This window comes from Rhodamnia argentea, chromosome 10 (assembly GCF_020921035.1).
Source record: "Rhodamnia argentea isolate NSW1041297 chromosome 10, ASM2092103v1, whole genome shotgun sequence".
NCBI lineage: Eukaryota > Viridiplantae > Streptophyta > Magnoliopsida > Myrtales > Myrtaceae > Rhodamnia > Rhodamnia argentea.
This window is the reverse complement of record NC_063159.1, coordinates 2,548,154-2,575,113: the sequence shown is the minus strand read 5'-3', so window position 1 is coordinate 2,575,113 and position 26,960 is coordinate 2,548,154. Positions and strand designations below refer to the sequence as shown.

General features: G+C 43.3%; 1 protein-coding gene across 1 annotated transcript; it reads right to left on the bottom strand.

Annotated features, from left to right (window-relative positions):
• Positions 1–807: 807 nt before the first annotated feature.
• Positions 808–4,820, bottom strand: LOC115739848 (probable serine/threonine-protein kinase PBL11). Its single transcript, XM_030673136.2, has 7 exons — positions 4,486–4,820; positions 4,271–4,381; positions 3,203–3,519; positions 2,354–2,489; positions 2,029–2,171; positions 1,785–1,908; positions 808–1,520 (listed from the first exon to the last, which is right to left on the bottom strand). Exons 2-7 carry the CDS (start codon positions 4,320–4,322, stop codon positions 1,069–1,071), a joined length of 1,224 nt encoding a protein of 407 aa, XP_030528996.1. The 5' UTR covers positions 4,323–4,381; positions 4,486–4,820; the 3' UTR covers positions 808–1,068.
• Between the last annotated feature and the right edge of the window lie 22,140 nt (positions 4,821–26,960).

Genomic DNA, 26,960 nt, shown 5'->3' with positions numbered 1-26,960 from the left:
TTCCGAAACATGTTCAACTTAGTCCATGTATTATAGGAATATGTCCAACATAATTCTTCCATTAATTCGAGTTCAAGAACGATTTCGAAAATTTTCTTATAGTTTAAGGACAAAATTGAAAATGTTCTAAAAGTTCGGGGATCATATTGAGCAATTATAAGTTCATGAGCTACATTACATATTGAGCCATAGTTTAAGAATCATATTAGTCAAATTAAAGGTTCGAAGATCACATTGCACGTTGAACCAAAGTTCGAGAACCATTTGTATCATTTTCCCTTTTGATATCCATGTCAGCATTATGTAAAAAAATTCCACGTCATCCCGGTTAATCTAGTCAGCGACACGGTGTCGGTGTGGCAGCACAAGTCAGCATTTCCGGTTTGAGGACAAAGAGAAATGTATGGATTCGATTAATTGAAAAAGTCACAAAAACTACAGGTACCATTTAGAGTAAGATCATCCTTCTTTTCATCCTCACATTTCTCATGTGCAAGAACTAGCTTCGTATTCATCGAGCTCAAAGGAGAATATCATTCAGATAAAATCAGCAGTCTAATCATTTTGAACTCACATAATTGCAAGGGATGAAATCAGCGGTCTAATCATTTTGAACTCACATAATTGCAAGGGATGAAATCAGCAGTCTAATCATTTTGAACTCACATAATTGCAAGGGATGGATGGCTGAAACGGTAACCGTTTATGCAAGTCCGGCACAAACAGGACTACGTCAACAACTCCGGCACAGTGATGAGCAGAGAATTCTCGAGTGAATTAGCGACACCCTCGGACGATTTTCTACCAGAAAGGGAGACAGAAAGAAGCCCGAGTTCAATTATGTCAACACATCGACTAGACAAATCGACTCTGGCAAAATTACAACAACGTTTCTCCACCGGGCGTTGGGAAACTCCTGGTTACATCAACAAATCGAAATGCAGCACCTAGTATAATAAGCCTAGAAGACAACAACTGTACAATGCTCAAACAGCATAAGGCAATCACGAACTACATGCCCTCAACTCAGAGAGAGACACAATCAAGAAAACTCTTGCAGGATCGCTTCTACATCGCACAAAGTGGGGAAGCAGAAGGCCGCGGGTATGCAGTGGCAGACACGTCCTCAGAGCTGCTTCTATGGGCTCTTGGGGCGGCATTTGAACTTCTGCGACCGACTGACCGCCGGTCCTTGTGAGTACGCCTCGTGCCCTTGGATTCCTGAAGCTGCTCTAGGGATGTCACGATTTCGTCCATGGTGGGCCTTGCCCGGGCTTCTGTGGCTATGCACTGAAATGCGAGGAACGCCGCCTTTTGGGCTTGATCCATAGAGTACTGACCTTCCAGGCGTGAATCAATGACGCGGAATACTCTTCGCTTGTTTGTGAGGTATGGCTTTGCCCAATCCACAAGGTTGTGCTGCCCGGTCGGTCTGTTCTTGTCTATTGCTCGTTGGCCAGAAAGCATTTCCAGAAGAACGACACCAAAGCCATAGACATCGCTTTTGGGAGTCAAATGGCCTTCAATTGGAAAGTAAGATTAAATCAGAAACCAGTCACACCTCTTGTAGTTTTTGCTTAAAAATCTGGAAAGACAAAGCAGAAACTAGTAGAGAAGTCGACCAAATGTACCAAAGTTTCATTTCTCTTGATAAGTGACGGTAAGACTTCCTTCAACATGAAAATGAAATGTCTAATCGCCTCAAAGAACAGGAGAGAATCTGATTATAAGGATCTATAGCCACTTCCATGAGGGATCCGATTAACGATCATGCTAAGCAGTACCTGTGGCAAGATACTCTGGAGCCGCATAACCATAAGTTCCCATGACCCGAGTAGATACATGACTCTTGTCACCAGTCGGCCCATCCCTGGCCAACCCGAAATCAGAAAGTTTTGCATTGTAATTCTGAAAAGAAAAGCTAAATGGCATCAATAACAGCAAGATAGAGATGAACCACAACTGTGCACTTCAACCAAGATACAGAGACAAAGGCACTCAATTGCAAATGACAGCATCATCACATACCGAATCGAGCAATATATTTGATGTCTTGAAGTCACGATAGATAACTTTTGGTTCGGCACTGTGAAGAAAGGCAAGCCCCTTAGCTGCACCAAGGGCGATGTTCATCCGCACGGTCCATGAAAGTGGCCGGAAGTATGTCCCTCCTGTTTCAAGCGATGATATGTAATAAGAAAAGGCAAGCAGGTACTCGCTTCTCAGCAAGGGGAAAAGGAGCAACAAAATAACGACAGTTACTAAAACGGTTGAGGTTGAGGTTGAGGTTGAGGTTGAGGTTGAGGTTGAGGTTGAAAAAGAAAACCAAGCCAAGACCATGGAAGATACGTACTCCTGAATAGGTGATTTTCCATGCTTCCCTTGGACATGCACTCGTACACCAAGAGCCGCTGCTCATCCTCTAAGCAGAATCCTATCAGCTTCACAAGATTAGGATGATGCAGCTGTCCTAAGTAATTGATTTCGGCCTGCATATTCCAAAACCACACAGAAAACTAGACTTTACCACTCTGAATCCATGTCATTGTGGGGCTTGCTTGCACTATGATATCAAGATAGTAGGGACAAAGATTATCCTCCAACAGTCATAATTCTTCCAAATTCAAATGATTGAAAAAAGGTTTTGTTAACGAATCTCTCCGGATCACTCGTTAACCATACTTGAGCTTTGCTTGTTTCGTAGAAAATGAATAATTTGAAAAATATTTCCCTAAAAATAATTGCTTGTACTGTTCAAAATAATTAGTCAACGAAAAATGTTTTCATTATCGACAACAATTTATGTCTAAAGATTTTCGCGGATGATGAAAATGATTTTCGTTCATTCATTTTTGTAAGTGATACGAGCGATCATTTTTAGGAAAATATTTTCCAAATTATTCATTTTTCACTAAACAAATGCATCCTTAATAAGCAAGTGTTTCCACTTCAAATACATGGATTACATTCCGACAGGGAAAAATACGCCGATTACATATAACACAAAAAGACAATGCCTTGAAGATGACAAACTTTCTTTGTTGAGGTGTTCAACAACTGCCCTGGAGGCATTTGTTACTAAATTCCAAAAAAAAATGCATAACAAAACTCACTGTAGTCTGCCTGAATCAGAAACTGGAAAGGAGGATTGCACCATAGAAACAAAAGCTTCATAAGGTCACCAGAAAGAGATAATACTTACCAACCATTCGCGGTGCCCCTGGAACCCTTCTTGGTTAAGCCTCTTTACTGCAACAATCATGCCGGTCCCAGGCCTGGCAGGGACCAACGTTTGCTCATCGATCCACCCCTTAAAAACTGCCCCAAAACCACCTTCTCCGAGCACACTGTCCGGGCGAAAGTTTCTCGTGGCCGTTCTCAGTTCGCTGAAACTGAAGTTTTTTAAATTCGAAGACAGAAGGATTTCACCCTCACTTCGGGGAGTCTGAGGTGCAGAAGCAGAAGAGGTTCTGCCGCTCAAGTGGTTCCCATCGTGGCTGACATTTCTGGAGTTCACCCCTGCTCATACATCATTTCCAAGCATCAACTCAGTATGTCTACAACAAAAACAAAGGTTCCATTTTGTATCTTTGATCTTGAGACTATGGCAGACTAATTCCTTAGTCCAAGTTAATGTGTATCCACAATGCTTAAATGCAGGATAGCAATAAGTCTTACACGCATGTAGTCTCCTTCCACCAAACAACATAGTATTTCAGCCCAGTTTTGTATTTTTCATGCCCAAATTAACTTATCAATCCAAGTACAGATTCTCATTATCTAAGTGAATTTATTCGTGAAAGTATGATCCGCAGGGCACTACCACAGGCAAGACACTTGATAAAAATAAAATCCAAGTTCAAAGGAAATTCTTAACCATCCTTCCCTTCTATTTTGGAAGGTCCATATCTCATTCATAATTAATGAGCCGAAATCTACACAGCGTTTGCCGCGTGCTGAGGTCATTTATTTGCTCTAGCTGGGATAACATACTCATCAACTCTTAGTCCTGACATTAGCAATTTAAACATCAAACACTACCCACAAATGATAACATTCAAATCTTTCGCAATTTGTGTCAAAAAGAGGATCCTTAACAAAACTCAAGAAAACCAATAAAAAACCAAGATAGCACCAACCACAAAGCCTACTTCTTTACATGATTAACCACGATAAGCTGAGAAACCATGTCGAACCATGTCAAAGTTATTAAGCAAAAACCCAGCAGAAACAAGCTCCAGAAGAAGCTGAACAGATCAGTAGTTAGTACCTGTGTTAGTGGGACTCTCGGCCTTGATCCTATTGCTCCAACAAACACCCATCAAGACCCAAATGAGACCAAAAATAAAAAAGCTTGAATATTCAGCACCAGCAGATGAACCTCTATAAAGGACAGAGCTATATTAATCTTCCTTCAGGTGCAGAGAATCTGAATAGAACAGCGCCAAGTCCGTGAGCTCCCCCCCCTAAAAGCAGAAAGCTTACAGATCTCGCGCCGTCTCTCTCAAAACGAAGAGATTTTCTCAGCTGTGAAGATGGGTGCAAGTTGCTCCAAACAGTGAAACCCCCCCAAGATTCAGACAAACCCTGGCCAGAAACAAGAAAAGAGAACAGACCCAACTTCAGGGTACCGAGGTAGATGAACGAATTCAATGGTGTCTGCGTCTCTCTCTCTCTCTTGCTTTACTGGCTGTTTTGTTGGGGTTCCTGGTTCTTTCGTTTTCGGATTTGAGAGGAGAGAGAGAGAGAGAGAGATGGCCCAGCAAGAAAGAGGACGAAACAGTGGTCTTTGGGTGCTCCCTGGTGGCCTTTTTAGACCCATTGGCCAACCATGGAGAAGGTTGACACGGTATATTTTGGCTTCCCCTTTGTCGTTTACTAGATACAACGCCCATGACATGATCACCAAAACACGATAGAGAGAGAGAGAGAGAGAGAGAGAGAGACATCATGGTGTGAAGATATCATTCAAGATTTGGAGTGAATCTTACGGAGAAACAGGACACGAACTTTCATCATCTGTTCTCTTTTTAACAACACTAAACTCCTTCGACGCTTCTTCTGGATGGAGATGACATTCCGACTTTTCGATTGGACCAATTTTTGCGAAAAGCTTTGTCCTATGCCAGCCTTTTCCTGCTCTATCGCGGGTCGACCTCCTCAACTTTCTTCTCTAGCCGTTCGATCGCCCATTCTCGTCTTAGGTACATGTGTGATCAACGGAGAAATTACAAGGCCCGTGTCCAAGGCCGGAGACAAAAAATGGAGACATTTCCAATCGAGCATCCTCGTGCCAAATCCATATGATCCGATGAAAACCCATCATTGTTCGAAACCTTTGAAGCTCGGGTGTCCTAGCATCCGATGTAAGATAGATCGTGGATCGCTAAACCCGCCTTTTTGTCATCGACCATACCTTTTCTAGATTATATTTGGATTGAACTTAAGTTCCCGTATTCTAGGGTTACAATTAATAACAAATCACGAAGTTTTAGAGAATTAGCGAGACTAGCTCATTGGTTTGAAATACACTGACAAAGTTTTTTGTATTTTAGACTCTGTTTGTTTCATGAACAATGAACGATTATTTTCAAAAAATAATCATTTATATCGCTTATAAAAATGAATGAAATAAAAAAAAAATATTGTCGTAATGATAATATTTTCGATCTACTAGTAATTTAAAGTGATACAACCGATCGTTTCTAAAAAAATATTTTTCAAATAATTTATTTTTCGCGAAACAAACATAATTTTAGTACATATGAAACTTTGATTGCCCCTCCAATACGAAAGCTTACCCTATCGGGACGGAATTATTCGGATAACCCTCCCAGTCAAAATCAACGGTTAAGACAAATCTTATTCTATACAAGATCGGTGTAAAAAAATAAAAAAAAAATGAGATTCACAACATAAAAACTATATAATATAACGTAACTTCATTTTATTCTAGCTCGCCATCAATGACATTGCCGAGTCCTATCAGGCTCCTCCGCTTGCAGAAGACCGTCAACATATTATTCCTTTCTCCATTCTTAATATCACTGTCATTGCACTAAAATAATATATATATATATATATATATATATATATATATATATATATATATATATATATATATATATATATACAAGAAAAGACAGAACAAGAAGAAGAAGATGATGCTAATGTTATGATTGTTTTTTTTTTTTTTTGTGCCCTTTCTGGCGTGTTTGTGGTTGGATCAGGTGGGTCATCAAGATGGGTGGATGGTGAAGTCAAGGTCAATGCAGATGGCTTGATTATGTTCATTCAAACGGTGGGGAAGGGAGAGCCGACGTTGCTTTCCACGTGCGTGCTTAGCTTATAAGATAACAATCCAAATGGGTTTCGTAACATGGAACATCCGAAAGGGATTGAGTTGGGGGACTATTGAATTGAATCACCCGAAGAAGATTCGGTGAAAGAACAGCTGCTTACCAACAGCCCCACTGCGTCCCCACGAATGCCGGCCGCTGCTCCGATGTTAGAGCCGGCAACAACAGGAGCCGTCAACGTTCAGTTTGAGGGAGCCCCAGACCAGCGGAACCCACTTGTCTAGTCAAGCTGCTGTCATTCCAATGAGATGTTTTTCTTATTTGTATTCCAAGTTCTGAAACATTCGTTCAATGCAAGAGCTTTAGCTACCATACCTCTCGTATCTGACCAGATTTTGTTTGTCCATGGACAGAGAAGGAATAGGTGTTCGGTCGTTTCCGCGCTCGATTTGCACAAGGGTCATCACGGATCAGGTAAGAGTCTTCGTTTCCATAATTTATCCTTTGTGGGCAGGGCATTTTGATATGGTTTCCACATGAACAGTGTGATTTTTGGTATTGGGTGCAAAATTCCATACTTTTGCTCCTTAAAACCATGGGCTTTTGGTGTGAGGATGACGCCTGCTGCTGGTTTATGCCGTGTTCGTTCTTCCTGAGCTGATTATACCCACTGAAAAAGTGCCTGACTTAGCTGTTGTCCACTCAAGCTTATCTCTTTCACCTGTAGTAGGGAGGGGAATTTACATAATTTGAATTACAATCCTCCGACCAAAAAGTTTTGATGACTTTCTTCTCTCCAATAGGCCCCTATGCCTGTTAATCAACTCAGTAACAAGCCGAGGGTCATCTCTGCTTGCTGGTCCAGCAATTGTGCCTAGCTTCAACCACTAATCTTCGCGTATTCTGATCGACTCACCATTGCCTACAGACCAAAGTACTGAATTTGATATTGCTTCTCTGCTAACCAGCAAGCTCTGCCATCCCCATGATGATCGTTGACCCTTCTACTCATTAACCCCTACAGTAGTTAATTTCTTTGTACCTTTAAGAGCTGACTCCAAAGAGTTGCAGGTGTTTGTACCAGTTTTCATAATTGCTGAAGGATACTAAATTCTTTGTTCTAACAAAAAATGTACAGAAAAACAAGCCCAAAAAAATATTTGAATCACTGGTCGTTTACGTAAATATCACACAAGGGACATATCATATAAGCCACATATTATATGTTGTCTTTGCAATTCCGAGAGTTTCCTCATTTCGATCGCGCGTTTGGAGAGCAAAGTGGAGTGTCGTTGTTTTTCCTGTTTCTTAGTGTTCCGTAGAATGATCGACAAACTTAAGGGGAGAGAAAATTACGTCTTTTAAAAAGATGTGATTTACTTCACATTTCAAAAACAATTGCTGATAACTGTCTTGGCAGTTATCTATAATGAGTAGGGTATGGTTGGCCACATGGGCGGACCACCATAAGAATCCATGTACTCCAACATCTCCCACTCACTCATTAAGGGCAAACAGCTCCAACTTGCCTATGAAGAACCAACAACTCTCACTCCTCCACGAATGGCTAAACAAAACTCTCTCTTCTTTGCAAAGTTCATAGCAACAAATAATCTGTGCGATCAACATATACTGAAAGCTCGTTGTCATACATCCATTAGGAGTATATGACAGCTCAAAATTGGATATAATCAAAAATAGATTTTTGTATGCTATACCATAGATCGATCAGTCTTATACATATCTTTCTCGACTCTTTTAAATATGATACGTTATATTCACAGTTATGATAATACAAAATAATTATAACCGACTAGTATGTGAATACAAATTTATAATGTGACTCGGACTCTAAATGGATCTTCCTCTTCCCTCAAACTTCTCCATTTCAATTCGGTTCGTTTTTTTCGAAATGTCTCATTGGATCGAATTAATCTCATGACTATTGGTAACATCCTAAGATAACAAACACTGGATAGAAATATTGAGAATGAGCAAAAGTTGGGGAAAAATACATTTTTAGTGTCAAAAGTTGTGTACGAAGATCACTTTAGTACCAAAAGTTTCAAAAGGATCACTTTAGTGCGAAGTTAGAGACAAAATGATCACCGTGGTGCCTCCGGTGAAAAATTCCGACCATCCCTAATACGTGGCATTTTTAATATTTTTAAATTTTAATTGGTATTTTTTAAGAAAAATGAAATCCATGTGGACTTCAAAATTCAAAAAAAAAATTAAAAAATAAAATAGGATTTTAAAAAAAATTAACATAAACTTTTTAAAATAAAAACTTTATTTAAAATAAATTGTAATAAGCCAAAAAAAATTAGAAAAAAAAACCCAAAAAAAATTTGGTAGCCCTCACCGCTTGGCTGCCACCGCCCTACCATGGCCGACAATGACAGTCAACAGTGGGGCATGGCCGGCAAGGGTCGTCAAGCCCCGACTAAGGGCTGGCGACCCCCGCCAGCTACAGGCCCTTACCCGGATCTAAGTGAGGGTCGTGACCCTCACCCCGATCGGGCGAGGATTGTCGCCCCTCTCCCGTGTCCGGTCGAGGGCGGCCACTAGCGGCGTCGGTGACCCTCACCCGATGGGGGTGAGGGCTGCTAGGCTATTGCCTTAGGGTGGCGAGGGTCGTTGGCAAGTGGCCACGCCCCCACCCTCGTTGACCATGACCGGCGACGGTGGGGTGGCGACGGTGAGGGTTACGGCAAACCCTCGCTGCTTGATCTTTGTCCCCCCCCTCCCCCCTGCTTTTTTATTTTTCATATTATTTTAAATAAAAAATTTAAATTAAAAAGAAATGCCATGGTGGACCTCCGGTGAGACACGTTAGCATCATAAATTAATAAAAAAAAGCCACGTCGGATTTCCGGCATACCAAATCGGTGTTGGCACTAAAACGATCGTTTCTACAATAACTTAGCACTAAAATGATCATTTTAAAACTTTTGGCACTACAATGATCTCCATATACAACTTTTGACACTAAAAGTGTACTTTTTCCCAAAAGTCATGAGGGTACTTTTGACACCTAATTTTGGTGGTCCCGTACTTTATTTTATTTTATTTTTCTCTGTAAAATAGAATGTCTCATCTATTAAATATGCATGTTTTATTGTTTTCACTTTGCAAAAAGAAAAGAAAATAAAAATACATAAATCTAAAAAATTTTATAAGAAAACAAAAAATAATAATAATAAATAAATAATAAAATAAAATTTATATCGGGCCAGACAACCCTAGCCATGTGGGATAGACCCAGCCCGCGGAGCGGGCCTGCACGATGTTGGCCCGTCCCTTTTTCCCTCCCCCCGCGGACAGGCCTATGTCGGCGGCCCGTCCATTTGCCCCATTTGGGTCTTTTTCAACCCAACTATCTCCTTTTCTTTTCTTTCTCACCTGGGCCCCGTCCGCAGCCCACCTTCCTTTTTATTTTCCTTCAGCCCATTTCTTTTTTCCCCCTCCCCAGTCCATCTTCTCTCCCTTTTATTTTCAGACGGGCCCATCTTCTTTCCTTTTCCTTTTCTCTACAGCCCATGATTCACCCCACCCTCATTCACTCTTCACATCACTCACTTGCACACACTCACGTCACTTTCATTTTCACCGCACATCTCATGTGGTTTTTCACCAACCTACGTCTCCATCAACCGGATTTTGCGCTCGTCCACCCAAGCAAGCTTGGGGAAGGAGTCAAGAAGAAGATAAAATAAAGAGAGAAGGGCATGCACGAGGTTCCGTTCGGCAACCAAAAAAAATGGAGAGAAAATAGAGAAAAGGGAGAGAAAGTGGGAGCATAAGGGTTGGTTCGTTCGGGGACTCCAGGAAGAAGGGAGGGTTCCAAAAAGAAGAAAGAAAAGAGAGGGTAGTTCGGAGAGTGAAGTTCGGAAGAAAGAAAAGGCGTGTGGGAGAGTTGAGCGGAGCGGGGGATTTCTAAAACAAAAAAGGCAAATGAGAGAGAGAGCTTGAGGGTGTTCAAGGGGGTTATAAAAAGAAAGATCCAAGAAGTCCTGTGAAACACTTTTCTTCTCAGCTCACCAACCAAGTAAGTTCACCTCTTCTTTGTTTTGTTCCGCTCCGGACAATATTAGTATTTTTTTGTCCATATATGATCCCTTGCCCTCGTATGATGAGTGGATTAGTTTCTTTTAAACCAGAATATGTTTCCCGCCCATAAAAATCCATGACCCCACTTGTTTAGTGCAAATTGTTTAGTGGATAGCATGCGTGCGCTATGCCCGTTTTTGTCTTCGCCGTGTTAACCGAGGGTTCGGTCCGGTAGCGATTGCGTTTCCCTCACATTGGTGACAATTAGTCTAGCTCTCGGTCGCCACTGTTAGATGGTCGGCCGTCGCGCGTTGGCTTCGATGGTGCCCGGTTAAAGGAAGCGATTCGAGCTAGGGCAAAGGGGACACCCGAGATGTAAATCCCGGCAGAGGTACGGAGAACGAATCCCGACGCTTGAGGTCCAATGGCGACGCGAGTCCGAACTTAGGCGACGCAAGGCGAATAGAAGCGACTCGAGCTCGGGCTTAGGCGACGCAAGTCCGAACGAAGGCGACGCGAGTTCGAGCTTAGGCGAACTTAGGCGACGCGAGTCCGAACAATGGCGAAGCGAGTCCGAACTTAGGCGACGCGAGTCCGAATGAAGGCGACGCGAATCCGAACTTAGGCGACGCGAGTCCGAACAATGGCGACGCGAGTCCGAACGAAGCCGACGCGAGTCCGAACTTAGGCGACGCGAGTCCGAACAATGGCGATGCGAGCCCGGGCGACGCGAGGTCCCGAGACGACCGCAAGTTCGAACCAAGTGACAACGCGGGTGGCGACTCGGACCAGCGGCGTCGGTTTTAGTCATGGTCGTAGGCGAAGTCGGTGTTGCAGAGAAAAGAAGGACGTCGCGGCGCATGAAGAAGATGGTGAACAGGGATGAAGGCATGCGTTTGGTCCGCTAGAATGGGCTAGCGTGGCGGAAAGAAAGGAATTTGGGCCGGGGCTATTTTATTTTAGGAAGCTAAGGTCGTGGGCTATTCGTAGTGGGTCGGGAAAGATAAAAAATGAGAATAAGAAGAAGAGGATGGGCTGGCGTGGAAAAAGAAAAGAAAAGGGGAAAGATGGGCTTGTGTTAGAATCGGGCCCAAGACGAGTTGAAGGCTTAAGAGAGAAGTTTGGCTTTTGGGAATGGGGTGAACGAAAAGAAAAGGGGAGCTGGGACAGTAGTAAGGCTGAAGCCCGGTTCGTTTTAGAATAAAAGTAAAGTGGGCCAGAAAATTGGGAGCCCGGTTCGGTTAAAACAAAGAGTATTGGGCCCCAACCCTTTTGTGTCTTCCGAGCCCGAGTTTGGTTCTCTCCCTTGAACCGGATCGGGCCCGGCGACCTGACCCAGGTTCGGGTCCGAGGACCCGACCCGGACCCGGTTCCCTTTAATAAATAATAATAATATTAAAATTAAAATTAATAATAAAAAAATCAGAAAATAAATAAAAATTCAAAAAAATCAGAAAAATTTCAGAAAATTAGAAAAATGGTTTCTTTGACCTTTTTTTACCCCTAATGTGAATTTTAAGTTTTAAATTGGCGTTGATTGAAGATCGATGTCCATCCGGGCCCGATAATCGTTGTAATTCGACCTTCGCGTCGAAGTTGTTTGTTTAAATATCGCCATCATAGATTTGGTCCGCATGTGCTTATCCCGATCTTTATTTGGCATATTTACCTAATTGAGTGTTTACATACACTGTCTTTTGAAAAATTCCCTGTTAATCGCTTTTCCTATCTCTTAGGTTAAGGATAAATAGGTAATTGCATGAAATGACAGAAAAACATTATGCATGATCATTTAGTACCTGGTTAGATACCCGATAAGCTTAAAATGATATGCAGAATGTGTGGTCACCTTAGGGAATGTCAACCGGTTAGGTACCGAAAGGGCGCTAATTATCTAGTTAGCGTAAACAAATCCCCGAACCTAGAATTTCTGGTTGCGTAGGAATCGAGATAACCCTTCCATGTCTCGATTGGTTTCTAGCCGACCCTAATAGGCTAGTGGCGACTCTTAATAGCATTTTAATTTGCTAATCAGTAAAAAGAAATCCAATGTCACGCGAGGTAGGACTTGGGAGAGTCCAAGCCATTGACCGATGGCAATACCTCTAAACCTCGCCGGACCCTCCGAGGGAGGTCGAAGGCGAGGTCGCGACGGCTTGGCGACTCCACCGGGGAAAGTAGGTTAGAAACCTTTGTAGACTTAGGCCGTAATAACCAGTTGTTTGTTCCCTAACTTGATCACCATTTTGCCATGCTGCTAGAGAAATCATGTTAATCGACCGATTTTGTGATTAGATGATCTTGTAGGTTGGGAGTTATAAGGGGTAGAATGTTTGTTGACATATCCGTTTTGCGAGGAGCCGTAGGAATGTATGTTTTCTGGATGTATATAGAAGCGGTGTTTGATTTACCCTTTTATGCATGTTTTTCATACACAACACTTTTTGCACACACGGCCGGTGGTCAAACCCGGACTGCGACCCTAGGAAACCCTTAGGAGGTATCGAAAATAGATTGGGCCATACGCAAGTCCGCAAATGGCACAATCATTTCTGATCCCGCTTATCATCTCGAAATATGTGCCCCGACCCGATTATGCTGTCGGCGTTTATGGGGGCGGTACATCATTCTGTTGTGATGGGAGCCATTAGCCATTAGTTTACCCTACCCCTTATGTGTCAAACTTCACTGTCGGCATGCGTGTGTTTATGCCATTAACAAATAGCATTCACCAACCACTGTGAGTATAATCTCTACTTTGTCCAAATTTTTTCCATCTTTTTCAGTTATGTTTTTGTTACGTTCATTGATCGACCAAAATACTCATATATGTTCACTCGAGCCCATTCAGGTCCATAATGGCGAACATAGAGACGGTCATGATTGAGCCAAACAACTAGTTAGGCGAGCACGAGGACGCGATTGTACCCGAAATGGCACCAACTCGCTTAGATGAAGGTCATGACCGAGAAGCCGATTCTCCGTGGGATCGGCACTACCGGGATCAAGAGTTTTTGCGAAACGCGCATGCTGTGGGAGAAATAGTGGATACCTTGGGGCAACCGAGTGGCGGATATGATTTTCCGGTTAAGTATTCACCCCCGCCTTGGTTCTTTGAGGAGCCTGTCCCCGAGACACGACCTTATTGGAGCGAGTGGGGGGATGAGTTTGACACATTGGAGTCCATCGAAGAAGCAATCGCTCTGATTGAAGCGAAACAGACTGTCGACATCGAAGAGGTCACTCCCGATGATGCGGTCGTCCCCGAAATAGTGCCAGATTTGAATGAGACGTTCATTAGTATGACAAAGCCTGTTGTGACAGACTTGACTATTGAAAAGGATCCGGGCAATTACCAGCTTGAGGACGGATGCCACAATGACCTCACTTCTGAAGAGTTTACTCGGATAGAACCGGATAACAATCCTTCCGGATTGGGATATTCGGGAGTTCGCAACCAACCCAACGGTCCCACCGTCCGTTTGCTTCGACGCAGACGTCGTGATGCAATTAGTCCCTACTCATTTCCCCTCCGAAGTAGTCGATACGGTCGAGGAAGTCGGGGCAACCAAGAAGGTCATATGGATGATGCTGTCCGCTTGGTGGTAGGCGAGGGTTCCGGTAGTCGATCCATCGGGAATCCCCCCAAGCTGTTTTTTCCTCTTCCGCCCGTAATGCTAGAGGACACAAGCCTCTCCAACTTAGAAGGGATAGCGCAACTGTTCGAAGAGCCTATTGCTGACACCAACATCACACCTATTGACGTTGACGACTTCTTTGAACCACAGACTCTTGAGGATAAGCCAATCAACTCTCAGAAGATCATTCCCGAGGAGCCTTTCACATGTGCCACCGCATCTAAGGAAGTGGAGTCATCGGCCCGGTTCCCCTAACTCTCCAGAGTAGGGTCGTGGGTTTGTCTATTTTTTGTCATGTATATATGTTTTTTCCGCTCCCGCCAAGTGCTGTGTTTCTGATGTGCTAACCGTTTTTTGAATACCCCCAGGTCTCGAGCCGTTGGCTTGGGGGAAGTACATGTTGTAATGCGGCTCCCAGTTAAATAAAACGAGTACATGTTTATTAAGGACGTGTGAAAGTATACTGCGAGTCCCATGACGATGCTAGTATGAGCTTAAGTATAAACCCGAGGACCGGACTTTCACACGCTTCCTAGTTTTGGCTTTTCCAAAAAACCCGGATGACCCGATGATATGAGGGTATTTCCTGGAGCTTTACTCATTTGAAAAATGTCGTTGCGATTTTGTTTTGAAAAATACACTTTTCTGCTTTTTGTTTATATGTCATTGAAATGAATTAACATTTTTGCATCATGTCTCGGGCATAACATTCTTCATATTCATGATAAGAGCACATGTGACTTGGATTCGCCAGGCGACGATTCTTCGGACTCGGGCAGCGATAGTGACGATCCGAAAGGGATTGAGATCGAATGGAGTCGCCACGAAGAGTCAAAGCCGTTAACAACTGAACCAACCGTGATAGTGAATTTGGGTACTGAAGACAATATCCGAGAGACCAAAATCGGGGCGGGGTTATAGGAAACAGAAGCCGCCAAATTGGTCAGCCTTCTTCAAGAGTTTCGGGATGTGTTCGCACGGTCGTACACCGACATGCTAGGATTGGATCCGGATATCGTGCAACATGCACTACCGACTAACCCGGATATACCGCGGAAGAAACAACGGTTGAGAAGGACAAAGCCTGAGTTGTCTAAAAAGATTGAGGAGGAAGTAATGAAGCTCCCGAAAGTCGATTTCATTGAAGTCGCTCATTACCCAGATTGGATAGCGAATATTGTCCCGGTGATGAAGAAAGACGGGAGAGTCGGGGTGTGCGTTGACTACCGTGATCCGAATAAAGCCAGCCCCAAAGACGACTTCTCGCTCCCGCATATTGACGTGCTAGTTGACATGACGGTCGGGTTCGAGCTTTTCTCCTTCATGGATGGTTTTTCCGGTTATAACCAGATTCGGATGAAAGAAGAAGACAGAAGTAAAACTTCTTTTATAACCCCATGGGGAACTTTTTGTTACAGAGTCATGCCTTTCGGCCCGAAAAATGCGGGTGCCACGTATCAAAGAGCCATGGTGGCATTGTTCCATGATATGATGCACAATGAAATCGAAGTATACGTCGATGACATGATTGCGAAGTCAAGATCAGGCGAGGACCGTGTTGCAATTCTTCGCAAGCTATTCGAGCACCTACGTAAATACCGGTTACGTCTCAATCCCGTAAAGTGCGTATTTGGGGCAAGGTCCGGGAAATTATTGGGCTTCATGGTCGGTAGTAGGGGCATCGAGATTGATCCGTCCAAGGTGAAAGCCATATGCGAGCTGCGACCCCCGTCTTACGTGAAAGAAGTTCGCGGTTTGCTAGGGAGATTAAACTATATGGCAAGATTTATATCTCGGTTGTCGGAGACTGCCAAGCCATTTTTCAAGCTTCTCAAGAAGAATGCAAAGATTGTGTGGGATATTGAATGTCAGACCGCTTTCTTGAAGATCCAGCATTATCCGACTCATTCCCCCGTTCTGGTTCCACCTGTTCCCGGGGTACCTCTGATCCTTTATCCGACCATCCGTAAGGAGTCCTTGGGAGCTGTATTGGTACAGAAAAGACCATCAGATGGAAAGGAATGAGCGATATACTATCTCAGCAAGAAATTCTCCGATTCTCAAGCTAATTACTCGGAGGTCGAGAAGACTTGCGTAGCTTTAGTTTGGGTATTACACTGCATGCGGCAGTATACTCTTCACCATCAGATCATGTTAACCACCGAATGTGATCCCATCAAATATTTACTGGAAAAGCCAGCATTGGTCGGCAAATTGGCTATGTGGCAGATTCTCATTTCTGAGTTCGATGTGCAAACCATGACACGGAAGTCGGTGAAAGGTCGAGCAATAGCAGACATGTTAGTAGAGAATGCTGCAGGACCGCAGACCGGAGATGAAATAGACCCTCTTGATGATCGTGTTTTACCGGTTACTGTAGAAAAGTGGGTCATGTACTTCGATGAAGCTGTTAACTTATCCGGATCCGGCACGCGGGCGGTCCTTATCTCCCTAGATGGCCAATACTATCCAAGAGCCGCCAAGTTATTGTTTCCGTGCACCAATAACATCGCTGAATACGAGGCCTGCATTCTCGGGCTACAGTCTGCCGTAGAGATGAAAATTCGGAGATCGCAAGTTTATGGCGACTTTGCCCTCATTATCCTTCGAGACGAAGGCAAGTGAAAAACTCGTGACCCGAAGTTGATCCCGTATCACGAGTTTCTAGAAGATATAATCGAAGAGTTCGATGAGATAGCGTTCGAGTATCTTCCTAGAGCCCACAACCGGTTTGCGCACGCGTTGGCCACCCAAACCTCAATGTTCCAAGTGACCGCAGGTTCGGACATCGAGCCATTGAGAATCGAAATCTTGAAGCATTCTGCTTACTCCATGCTAATAGAAGAAGAGGCGGATGGAGAACCATGGTATCAAGATATTAAGGTCTACTCACAGACTAGAAAATTTCCCGAGAGCACCGAAGCGGCTGACAGGAAATATCCGATGAAACTGTCTTCAAAGTTTTTCCTCGGTGACGATACATTGTACAAGAGGTCATACGACTCCGTTCTCCCGAGGTGCGTTGACGCTAAGGAAGCCAATCGCTTGATGAGTGAAATCCATGAGGGTGAATGTGGCCTCCATATGAATGGCTACCCACTGAGTAAGAAGATCATGAGATTGAGATATTACTGGCTCACCTTGGAAGCCGATTGTATTCATCATGTTCGTTCCTGCCATCAATGTCGGGTCTATGGAGATAGAATCGTTGCTTCTCCCAATGAGTTGCACCCGATGTCCGAGGCGTGGCCTTTCTCAATGTGGGGAATCGACGTCATAGGGTCAATTAATCCCAAAGCTTCAAACGGACATCGTTTTATACTTGTGACAATTGACTACTTCTCAAAGTGGATTGAAGCGAGTTCATAGGCCAATGTCACAACTAAGAACGTGGCCAGGTCTTTACGTTGAGATATATTTGCCCGATATGGAGCGCCGGAGGCTATAATCACTAACAACGGCTCAAACCTCAACAACAAGGTGGTTGATGAGGTTCTTGGTGAGTTCCGCGTTCGGCATTTGAATTCTTCGCCTTACCGCCCGCAGATGAATGGTGCGGTAGAAGCGGCGAACAAGAATATCAAGAAGATTTTGTCCAAGACAGCAGAGAATTATCGGGATTGGCATGAGAGGCTCCCCTATGCACCGATGGCATACCGGACGTCGATCCACACTTCAACCGGGGCAACTCCTTTCTCGTTGGTATATGGTATGGAAGCGGTGCTACCAGTGGAAACAGAGATTCCATCACTCAGGATTCAGTCACGATTGAAACTATCAGAAGCAGAGTGGATTCAACAGAGATATGAACAGTTGAATATGATCGACGAGAAAAGACTCAGGGCCGTCTGTCATGGTCAGTGTTACCAGAGGCGTGTGGCAAAGTCATTCAACCATAAAGTTCGTCCCCGACTTTTCGAGATCGGTGACTTGGTGCCGAAGAAGAGATTGGCATTTATACCGCACCTTGGAGGCAAGTTCACGCCAAACTATGAAGGGCCGTATCCGATTAAAAAAGTCCTCCCCGGTGGCGCATTGATTTTAGGCGAGATGGACGGCCGGGTCCGGTCGAGCCCCGTAAATGCCGATATGGTGAAGAAGTATTTTCCATGAATAAAATCAGAGGCTCGATGCCCTTTTCTCGTGCGGATCCGAGTCACTCTAATTATAAACATCATGCATACCATGCATACATGCATATCATATTTGTGTTGCGGGTTTAGGTGTGATACTCAACGAACCCGAGCCAAACGACTGGATTAACTTAATCTAGAGTGCCTTCTGTAAAGGAAACCGGCAAGTGATCGACACCCGAGACCGCATGGAAAGCCATGCCCCGCCTCGGTGGGATCGCTTAAATAAAAGCGAAACCCCCAACACGACGCCAACGGCACCGTAGCCTGGTGGTTGGGGAATGAAGGCGGTCCGGAGCGCTCGGGGTTCGAACCCCGGAGATGGCATCCCATTGAGCCCCATTGTAAAAATGGGGGGGCTCCCTTGTAAATAAAATAAAAAAAAAAAAAAAAAAAAGAAAGAAATTTTTTTTTGCACTCGCTTTGTTTTTTGCGATAATAAAAACTTTTTGCACCTCTTTTATTTTTTGCAAAAAGAGGGGAGCATTTCTCCCAGAATGAAATCGGGATGACCGGAGCACCGAGGAACCGTGTCGCTATCCTTATTGAGAAGTGCCCTTGCCACATCGGTTACTACTCTGATGCGCCAAACTCTTTTGATAACTTGCAAGAATGAGACAGTTTGTAAAATCCCAAGATGCTCTATTAGCACAGATCCTTAGAAGAGTGAACACAAAGGGTCAACTGGTCTTTACTGCCCAGGTAAGTATCCCTCTCCTAAAAATTTTGCAAGAAGCATGACTGTTCAAATGTTTCATCCCCATGTGGATTATATTAAATGTTCAATCGGTAAAGCATAAAAAAAAAAAAAAATCTCTCATCTTATTACAGTTGGAGTTTATGCTTCAGCTCATTCAATAAATAAATAAATAAATCCACGTTCACCGAACCGGTGCGTTCGTTCATCCATACATGCATCTTGCATTGAAATTTCCTATGAGTTCATTTGATGAAATAATTTTACCAAATGAAGTGGAGATATTGAGTATGTCAAGTGAGAGTGCTTAGGATGAAAAACAAGCCCCACATAAACACATTCCTAATACACTCTGAGATTGAGTGAAGTGAGAACAAAATTCGTGGCTTGGGATAGAAGATCCATTCGCAATGTGTACATGGGTCGAAGTGACGAAAGGCGGTTCTTTTTTCTCCCCATACACAATATATCCCTTGCTAGCCATTTTGAGCCCGAGAAAGGAGAAATTCAAAATACCCCTATCAAAAACCACCCCACACCGGGGCAAATGCAGGAGATTAGAGTTAAAAATCAACGGAGAAAAAGGTAAGAAAGATTTAATTATCTTCACTTGCGTTAACCTTTGTGTGGTAACTTCAGGTGAATTTTTATGGAGGCTCGAAGCGTCCCAAAATGAAGAAGAGCATTTCTTTCTCTACCCATACACAATATATCCTTTGCTAGCCAAGTTGAGCCCGAAATCATTCATTTATAAACCAGAGTGGTGATCATTTCCCCAAATTGGGGCAAGACATGTGTTTTGCCGGAAAATCGGTATCGATGTCAAGTGTCTCAAGAGTCCAGGGAGCTCACGAAAATAGCAAAGAAGAGAAGAAAATGAAAATGAAAATCAAAGGACTAAAAAAGCAAAGTGCCTAGTAAAAAGCAAGGCCAAAGCCCAAAGATGAAAAGGCCAAATGCAGAAAAGCATTGAGCTTACCTCGAACAGAAACAAATGCGTAAAATAGAGAAAAACTCTTTTCTTGCCTAGCAAAAACAGATGACTCATTGGACTCTCGAGGCAGGTCGTAATCCCTAGAGTCGAATGCTTTCCCCGGATGGAGCAAGATTGGTAAAAACACCAAGATGGTCACCAACTCATAAATCCCATAAATAAATTAAAAAAAAAAAGCATCAAAGCCTATAAGCCTTCCAAAATCGACATTACAACCCATCCGAAGACTCTTTCGATTGGGATGTTTCCGATTGACATGAAGACTTTACAAAGAAGCTATCGCTCGAAGGAGTGGAGTCAATCATTTCTTGTCTTATCTTCCAGGTTCTTGACTTATAAACCCGGTGAAGGTAGTAATTTCAAATATTTCCCGAGTGTGGCCTCAAAGCGGGAAAAACCCCTTGTGTAAGCCCATGACCAAGCCAACATTACGGTCCCTAAAAGACCTTTCAGATTGACAAAAAATGTATGCATTGCGAATATGTCCGAAACCTTAGACACAAAAAGAGTGCGAGGTCTTGAGAGTATTTGTCCTAAAACTCTCGAGCGAGCGATTGGGATCAACAGAATAGCCCCGAGCGCGAGTGTGTGAGAAACCCTTTCGGGCTAAGGATTTTAGCCTGGCATGCTCAATAAACCCTTTTCATGAAGCAAAATTGTTGTTTTTCATGAACCAAAGTTTTCAAAAAAAAAAAAAAATCAATAAAAAAAAATTAATTATCATTTTCGGGAATGACAGTTCTCCCTTCAATCAATTTTCCCCATGGAGTCTAATAGTCGGCGATGTCATCTAATTGAGTGAGAAGCTTTCGGTATCACGTTGTGCCAAGTAGCTTCCCCAGCAAGTAGATGTAGCTCTATCTGCCCATGCATTTAATGTCATTTGTGCATCATTCTAAAATTGTTTCGAAACTCCTAAGTTGCATAGGGATCCGGCTTGAGCAATTCAATTATTGGCGACAAGTTCCAAGCTATGAAGCGAACATATCACGGATGTTCATTGGCGAAGTTCCGATCAACATGCAAGCGCTAAGGTCAAGAGCTTGCCCGTGCATTCTAGAGAATGTACTCTAGAGGCCGAAGTGTAAGTTCAGCCCCGAGCAAGACTCTCTCCCCATTGGCATATTATTTGTTAGAGCTAACCTTTCTTGGACAGGTAATGTGAACTTTAGCTCCCTGATGCCTATTCTATAAGCGGGTTTCCTCATTCCGGTGAGCATGATACAATGCTAAGCCCACTATGTGACTTTTTCAAAATAGCCTTTTCACGAGTTAAAGACTCTGAACCGTGACTTTTTCAAAATAGCCTTTTCGGGAGTCAAAGACTACGAACCGAGACTTTCCAATAGCCTTTTCACGAGTCAAAGACTCTGAACCGTGAGATTTTCAAAATAGCATTTTCACGAGTCAAAGACTACGAACCGTGACTTTTTTAATAGCCTTTTCGCAGGTCAGAATACCCCGAACCGTGACTTTTTCAATAGCCTTTTTGCGGGTCAGAATACCATGAACCGTGACTTTTTCAATAGCCTTTTTGCGGGTCAGAATACCCTGAATCGTGACTTTTTCAATCCTTTTCACGAGTCAAAGACTACGAACCGTGACTTTTTCAAAATAGCATTTTCACGGGTCAAAGACTACGAAATGTGACTTTCCAATAGCCTTTTCACGGGTCAAAGATCCCGAATCGTGACTTTCCAATAGACTTTTCACGGGTCAAAGACCCCGAATTGAGACTTTTTCAAAATCGCCTTTTCATGGGTCAGAATACCGTGAACCGTGTCGTTCCCTTTGGGGCCAAGCCCATATCATTTATACGGTCGTCCCGGAGATGTGTTTGTTTGAGCTAACCTTGCCTCGAACAGTGCAGAGAGGCAAGAGCCCCGGAGCCAGTTCCCCGAGCAAGTCCCCTCAAGTTTGGTGAGCCTTAAAGCCTAGAACAAACGCATTACCAAATGAAGACCAAGCCCGTATTTTTTATACGGTTGTGCCATTTTCATATGAGGACCAAGCCCATATCGTTTATACGATTGTCCCGGAGTTTTGTTTGTTTCGATTAACCTTGCATGCGCAGGTGCCGAGAGGCGTGGAGCCCCGGAGCATATTCTCCGAGTGAGTCTCCTTGTTTTTTGTCTCGATAGTTGCTTTGGCGATTCTCCCCAAGCCTTGTCGGGTTAGTTTATCGACAAAATTAGGTGTCCTTTCGTCTTGGAATGGAATCCCTTCGAGCTCCTATTCCAAGAGGGGCAAATGTTGACACCTAATTTTGGCGGTCTCGTACTTTATTTTATTTTATTTTTCTCTGTAAAATAGAATGTCTCATCTATTAAATATGCATGTTTTATTGTTTTCATTTTGCAAATAGAAAAGAAAATAAAAATACATAAATCTAAAATTTTTTATAAGAAAACAAAAAAATAAAATAATAAATAATAAATAAAATAAAATTTTCATCGGGCCAGACCACCCTAGCCATGTGGGATAGACCCGGCCCGCGGAGCGGGCCCGCACGATGCTGGCCCGTCCCTTTTTCCCTCCCCCCGCGGATAGGCCTACGTCGGCGGCCTGTCCATTTGCCCCATTTGGGTCTTTTTCAACCCAACTATCTCCTTTTCTTTTCTTTCTTACCCGGGCCCCGTCCGCATCCCACCTTCCTTTTTATTTTCCTTCAGCCCATTTCTTTTTTCCCCCTCCCCAGTCCATCTTCTCTCCCTTTTATTTTCAGACGGGCCCCATCTTCTTTTCTTTTCCTTTTCTCTACGGCCCATGATTCACCCCACCCTCATTCACTCTTCACATCACTCACCCGCACACACTCACGTCACTTTCATTTTCACCGCACATCTCATGTGGTTTTTCACCAACCTACGTCTCCATCAACCGGATTTTGCGCTCGTCCACGCAAGCAAGCTTGGGGAAGGAGTCAAGAAGAAGATAAAAGAAAGAGAGAAGGGCATGCACGAGGTTCCGTTTGGCAACCAAAAAAAATGGAGAGAAAATAGAGAAAAGGGAGAGAAAGTGGGAGCATAAGGGTTGGTTCGTTCGGGGACTCCAGGAAGAAGGGAGGGGTTCCAAAAAGAAGAAAGAAAAGAGAGGGTAGTTCGGAGAGTGAAGTTCGGAAGAAAGAAAAGGCGTGTGGGAGAGTTGAGCGGAGCGGGGGATTTCTAAAACAAAAAAGGCAAATGAGAGAGAGAGCTTGAGGGTGTTCAAGGGGGTTATAAAAAGAAAGATCCAAGAAGTCCCGTGAAACACTTTTCTTCTCAGCTCACCAACCAAGTAAGTTCACCTCTTCTTTGTTTTGTTCCGCTCCGGACAATATTAGTATTTTTTTGTCCATATATGATCCCTTGCCCTCGTATGATGAGTGGATTAGTTTCTTTTAAACCAAAATATGTTTCCTGCCCATAAAAATCTGCAGCCCCACTTGTTTAGTGCAAATTGTTTAGTGGATAGCATGCGTGCGCTATGCCCGTTTTTGTCTTATTTGTGTTAACCGAGGGTTCGGTCCCGTAGCGATTGCGTTTCCTTCGCATTGGTGACAATTAGTCTAGCTCTCGCCGCCACTTGTTAGATGGTCGGCCGTCGCGCGTTGGCTTCGATGGTGCCCGGTTAAAGGAAGCGATTCGAGCTAGGGCAAAGGGGACACCCGAGATGTAAATCCCTGCAGAGGTACGGAGAACGAATCCCGACGCTTGAGGTCCAATGGTGACGCGAGTCCGAACTTAGGCGACGCAAGGCGAACAGAAGCGACTCGAGCTCGGGCTTAGGCGACGCAAGTCCGAACGAAGGCGACGCGAGTTCGAGCTTAGGCGAACTTAGGCGACGCGAGTCCGAACAATGGCGAAGCGAGTCTGAACTTAGGCGACGCGAGTCCGAATGAAGGCGACGCGAATCCGAACTTAGGCGACGCGAGTCCGAACAATGGTGACGCGAGTCCGAACGAAGGCGACGCGAGTCCGAACTTAGGCGACGCGAGTCCGAACAATGGCGATCTGAGCCCGGGCGACGCGAGGTCCGGAGACGACTGCAAGTTCGAACCAAGTGACAACGCGGGTGGCGACTGCACCCGGCGGCGTCGGTTTAGTAATGGTCGTAAGCGAAGTCGGTGTTGCAAAGAAAAGAAGGACGTCGCGACGCATGAAGAAGATGGTGAACAGGGATGAAGGCATGCGTTTGGTCCGCTAGAATGGGCTAGCGTGGCGGAAAGAAAGGAATTTGGGCTGGGGCTATTTTATTTTAGGAAGCTAAGGTCGTGGGCTATTCGTAGTGGGTTGGGAAAGATAAAAAATGAGAATAAGAAGAAGAGGATGGGCTGGCGTGGAAAAAGAAAAGAAAAGGGGAAAGATGGGCTTGTGTTAGAATCGGGCCCAAGACGAGTTGAAGGCTTAAGAGAGAAGTTTGGCTTTTGGGAATGGGTCGAACGAAAAGAAAAGGGGAGCTGGGACAGAAGTAAGGCTGAAGCCCGGTTCGTTTTAGAATAAAAGTAAAGTGGGCCAGAAAATTGGGAGCCCAGTTCGGTTAAAACAAAGAGTATTGGGCCCCAACCCTTTTGTGTCTTCCGAGCCCGAGTTTGGTTCTCTCCCTTGAACCGGATCGGGCCCGGCGACCTGACCCAAGTTCGGGTCCGAGGACCCGACCCGGCCCCGGTTCCCTTTAATAAATAATAATAATATTAAAATTAAAATTAATAATAAAAAAATCAGAAAATAAATAAAAATTCAAAAAAATCAGAAAAATTTCAGAAAATTAGAAAAATGGTTTCTTTGACCCTTTTACCCCTAACGTGAATTTTAAGTTTTAAATTGGCGTTGATTGAAGATCGATGTCCAATCCGGTCTGATAATCGTTGTAATTCGACCTTCGCGTCGAAGTTGTTTGTTTAAATATCGCCATCATAGATTTGGTCTGCATGTGCTTATCCCGATCTTTATTTGGCATATTTACCTAATTGAGTGTTTACATACACTGTCTTTTGAAAAATTGCCTGTTAATCGCTTTTCCTATCCGTTAGGTTAAGGATAAATAGGTAATTACACGAAATGATAGAAAAACATTATGCATGATCATTTAGTATCCGGTTAGATACCCGATAAGCTTAAAATGATATGCAGAATGTGTGGTCACCTTAGGGAATGTCAACTGGTTAGGTACCGAAAGGGCGCTAATTATCTAGTTAGCGTAAACAAGTCCCCGAACCTAGAAGCTCAGGTTGCGTAGGAATCGAGATAACCCTTCCATGTCTCGATTGGTTTCTAACCGACCCTAATAGGCTAGTGGCGACTCTTAATAGCATTTTAATTTGCTAATCAATAAAAAGAAATCCAATGTCACGCGAGGTAGGACTTGAGAGAGTCCAAGCCATTGACCGATGGCAATACCTCTAAACCCCGCCGGACCCTCCGAGGGAGGTCGAAGGCGAGGTCGCGACAGGTACTTAATGAGAAATACTTATCCTCGAGAGTCTCACACGGCTTAAAAAGTTGAGATAAAAACTTTTGCCCGCTCTCATTAGTCAATTCATGCATACGTAGTATGAAATGCATATTACGATGATTCGTTCTTCCCCACGAAGCGTATGTTTTCTCATTTAATACTATACATATGATAGTTCAGATATACCCAATGTTTAACTTGAGTTAACATAACTACTCTGCTCAAAAGTATCAATCAGAACTCACATTTGGCAATAAAGACAGATAAAGTGAAATATGTAGGTCATTTCACTTTCGGACATAATGAATATTAAGTCCTCATTTTAACATTCTATTAAGGTGACACCTATATTTAAGCTCGAGCTTTCAATTATCATCTAGATAATGAACTTAGATTTTATCTCATTATTATTCATCACGCAGTAAATAGAAGCGATTACCCGTGTGAGTGGCTAATCTCCGATTTGTCCGACATACCTTCTCAATATAAACCACCAAGCTTTAATATCCATAAATATTACAAAAACTCTTAGACAATAATCTCAAACTTCATTAATAGTGGACATTCGGGAAATTACAATATCCAAAGATACTACATTCTATGCACTTCTAGAGATCTTACATGACTATGAAAAACATTTTTAGGAATCGACTTAGTCATTATATCTACTAATATTCCATGCGTAGGTATATATTATATGTTTACATCCTTTCGTGCAACCACACCCTTAAAATAGTTATACTTAATGTATGTCACTATTCCTGGATGTGTTTTCGTTAATAACTCAGCGCATAATCGGTAGTAGCTTTCAGATTCATCGGGATTCTCTTGATATGGAAGTCGAGTTCGTGGCTTTGTAAGCGACGGTGCGGGAGGCTGTCTGGCATAGGAAATTTTTGGATCATTTAAGTGTTACTAGTAATGCTGCAAGTCCAACACGAACACGTATGCATAGTACATTTTATGATCCAAAAACGCGCGGAAAAACAAGCCCAAAAAATACTTGAATCATTGATCGTTTACGTATATATCACACAAGGGACATAAGCCACAGATTATATGTCGCCTTTGCAATTTAGAGAGTTTCCTCGCTTTGATCACCCGTTTGGAGAGCGGAGTGGAGTATTTTTGTTTTCTCTATTTCTTAGTGTTCTGTAGAATGATCAACGGACTGAAGGGGAGAGAAATGACGTCTTTTCAAAAGACGTGATATACTTCACATTTCAAAAACAACTGCTGATAGCTGCCCGAGCAGTTATCTACAATTGGTAGGGTGTGATTGCCCGCATGACTGGACCACCATAAGAACTCATGTACTCCAACACTTGCTTTCCTAGTATTGCTTAATGAAAGTGATAAGATCTTTGAAGCCCATTCATCCATCGTCCTTCCTCATTTGTATGTCATGCCAACTTTTCCGGTGTACCCTAGTTTTTTTTTTCATTTTTCTTCCACAAAAGGAGGCAATTTTCTTTTCAATAGCTCAACAAATGAATAAAAGTATTCAAAAAATTGACGTTGCTTATTGTGGTAACACTTGAACTACCGCTTTCAAAAGAATCTCCTTCCCTGTCTTTGATAACAATTTTTCCTTCCAACCTTCTAATTTGATGTTTACCCTAATCAGTATCCATGCAAATATCTCTTTTTTTGAAGCTTCCTAGTCCGATGGTATATCCAAGTACTTTTCCGTTTCAGTTATTTCTGGAAATT

Coding starts and splice junctions, on each gene's coding strand:
- LOC115739848 (XM_030673136.2), bottom strand. CDS start 4,322: ATGGGTGTTTGTTGGAGCAATAGGATCAAGGCCGAGAGTCCCACTAAC. Junction 3,520..4,270: donor CGAGAGTCCCACTAACACAG/GTACTAACTACT, acceptor ATGTATGAGCAG/GGGTGAACTCCAGAAATGTC. Junction 1,909..2,028: donor CAAATATATTGCTCGATTCG/GTATGTGATGAT, acceptor TTTTCTTTTCAG/AATTACAATGCAAAACTTTC.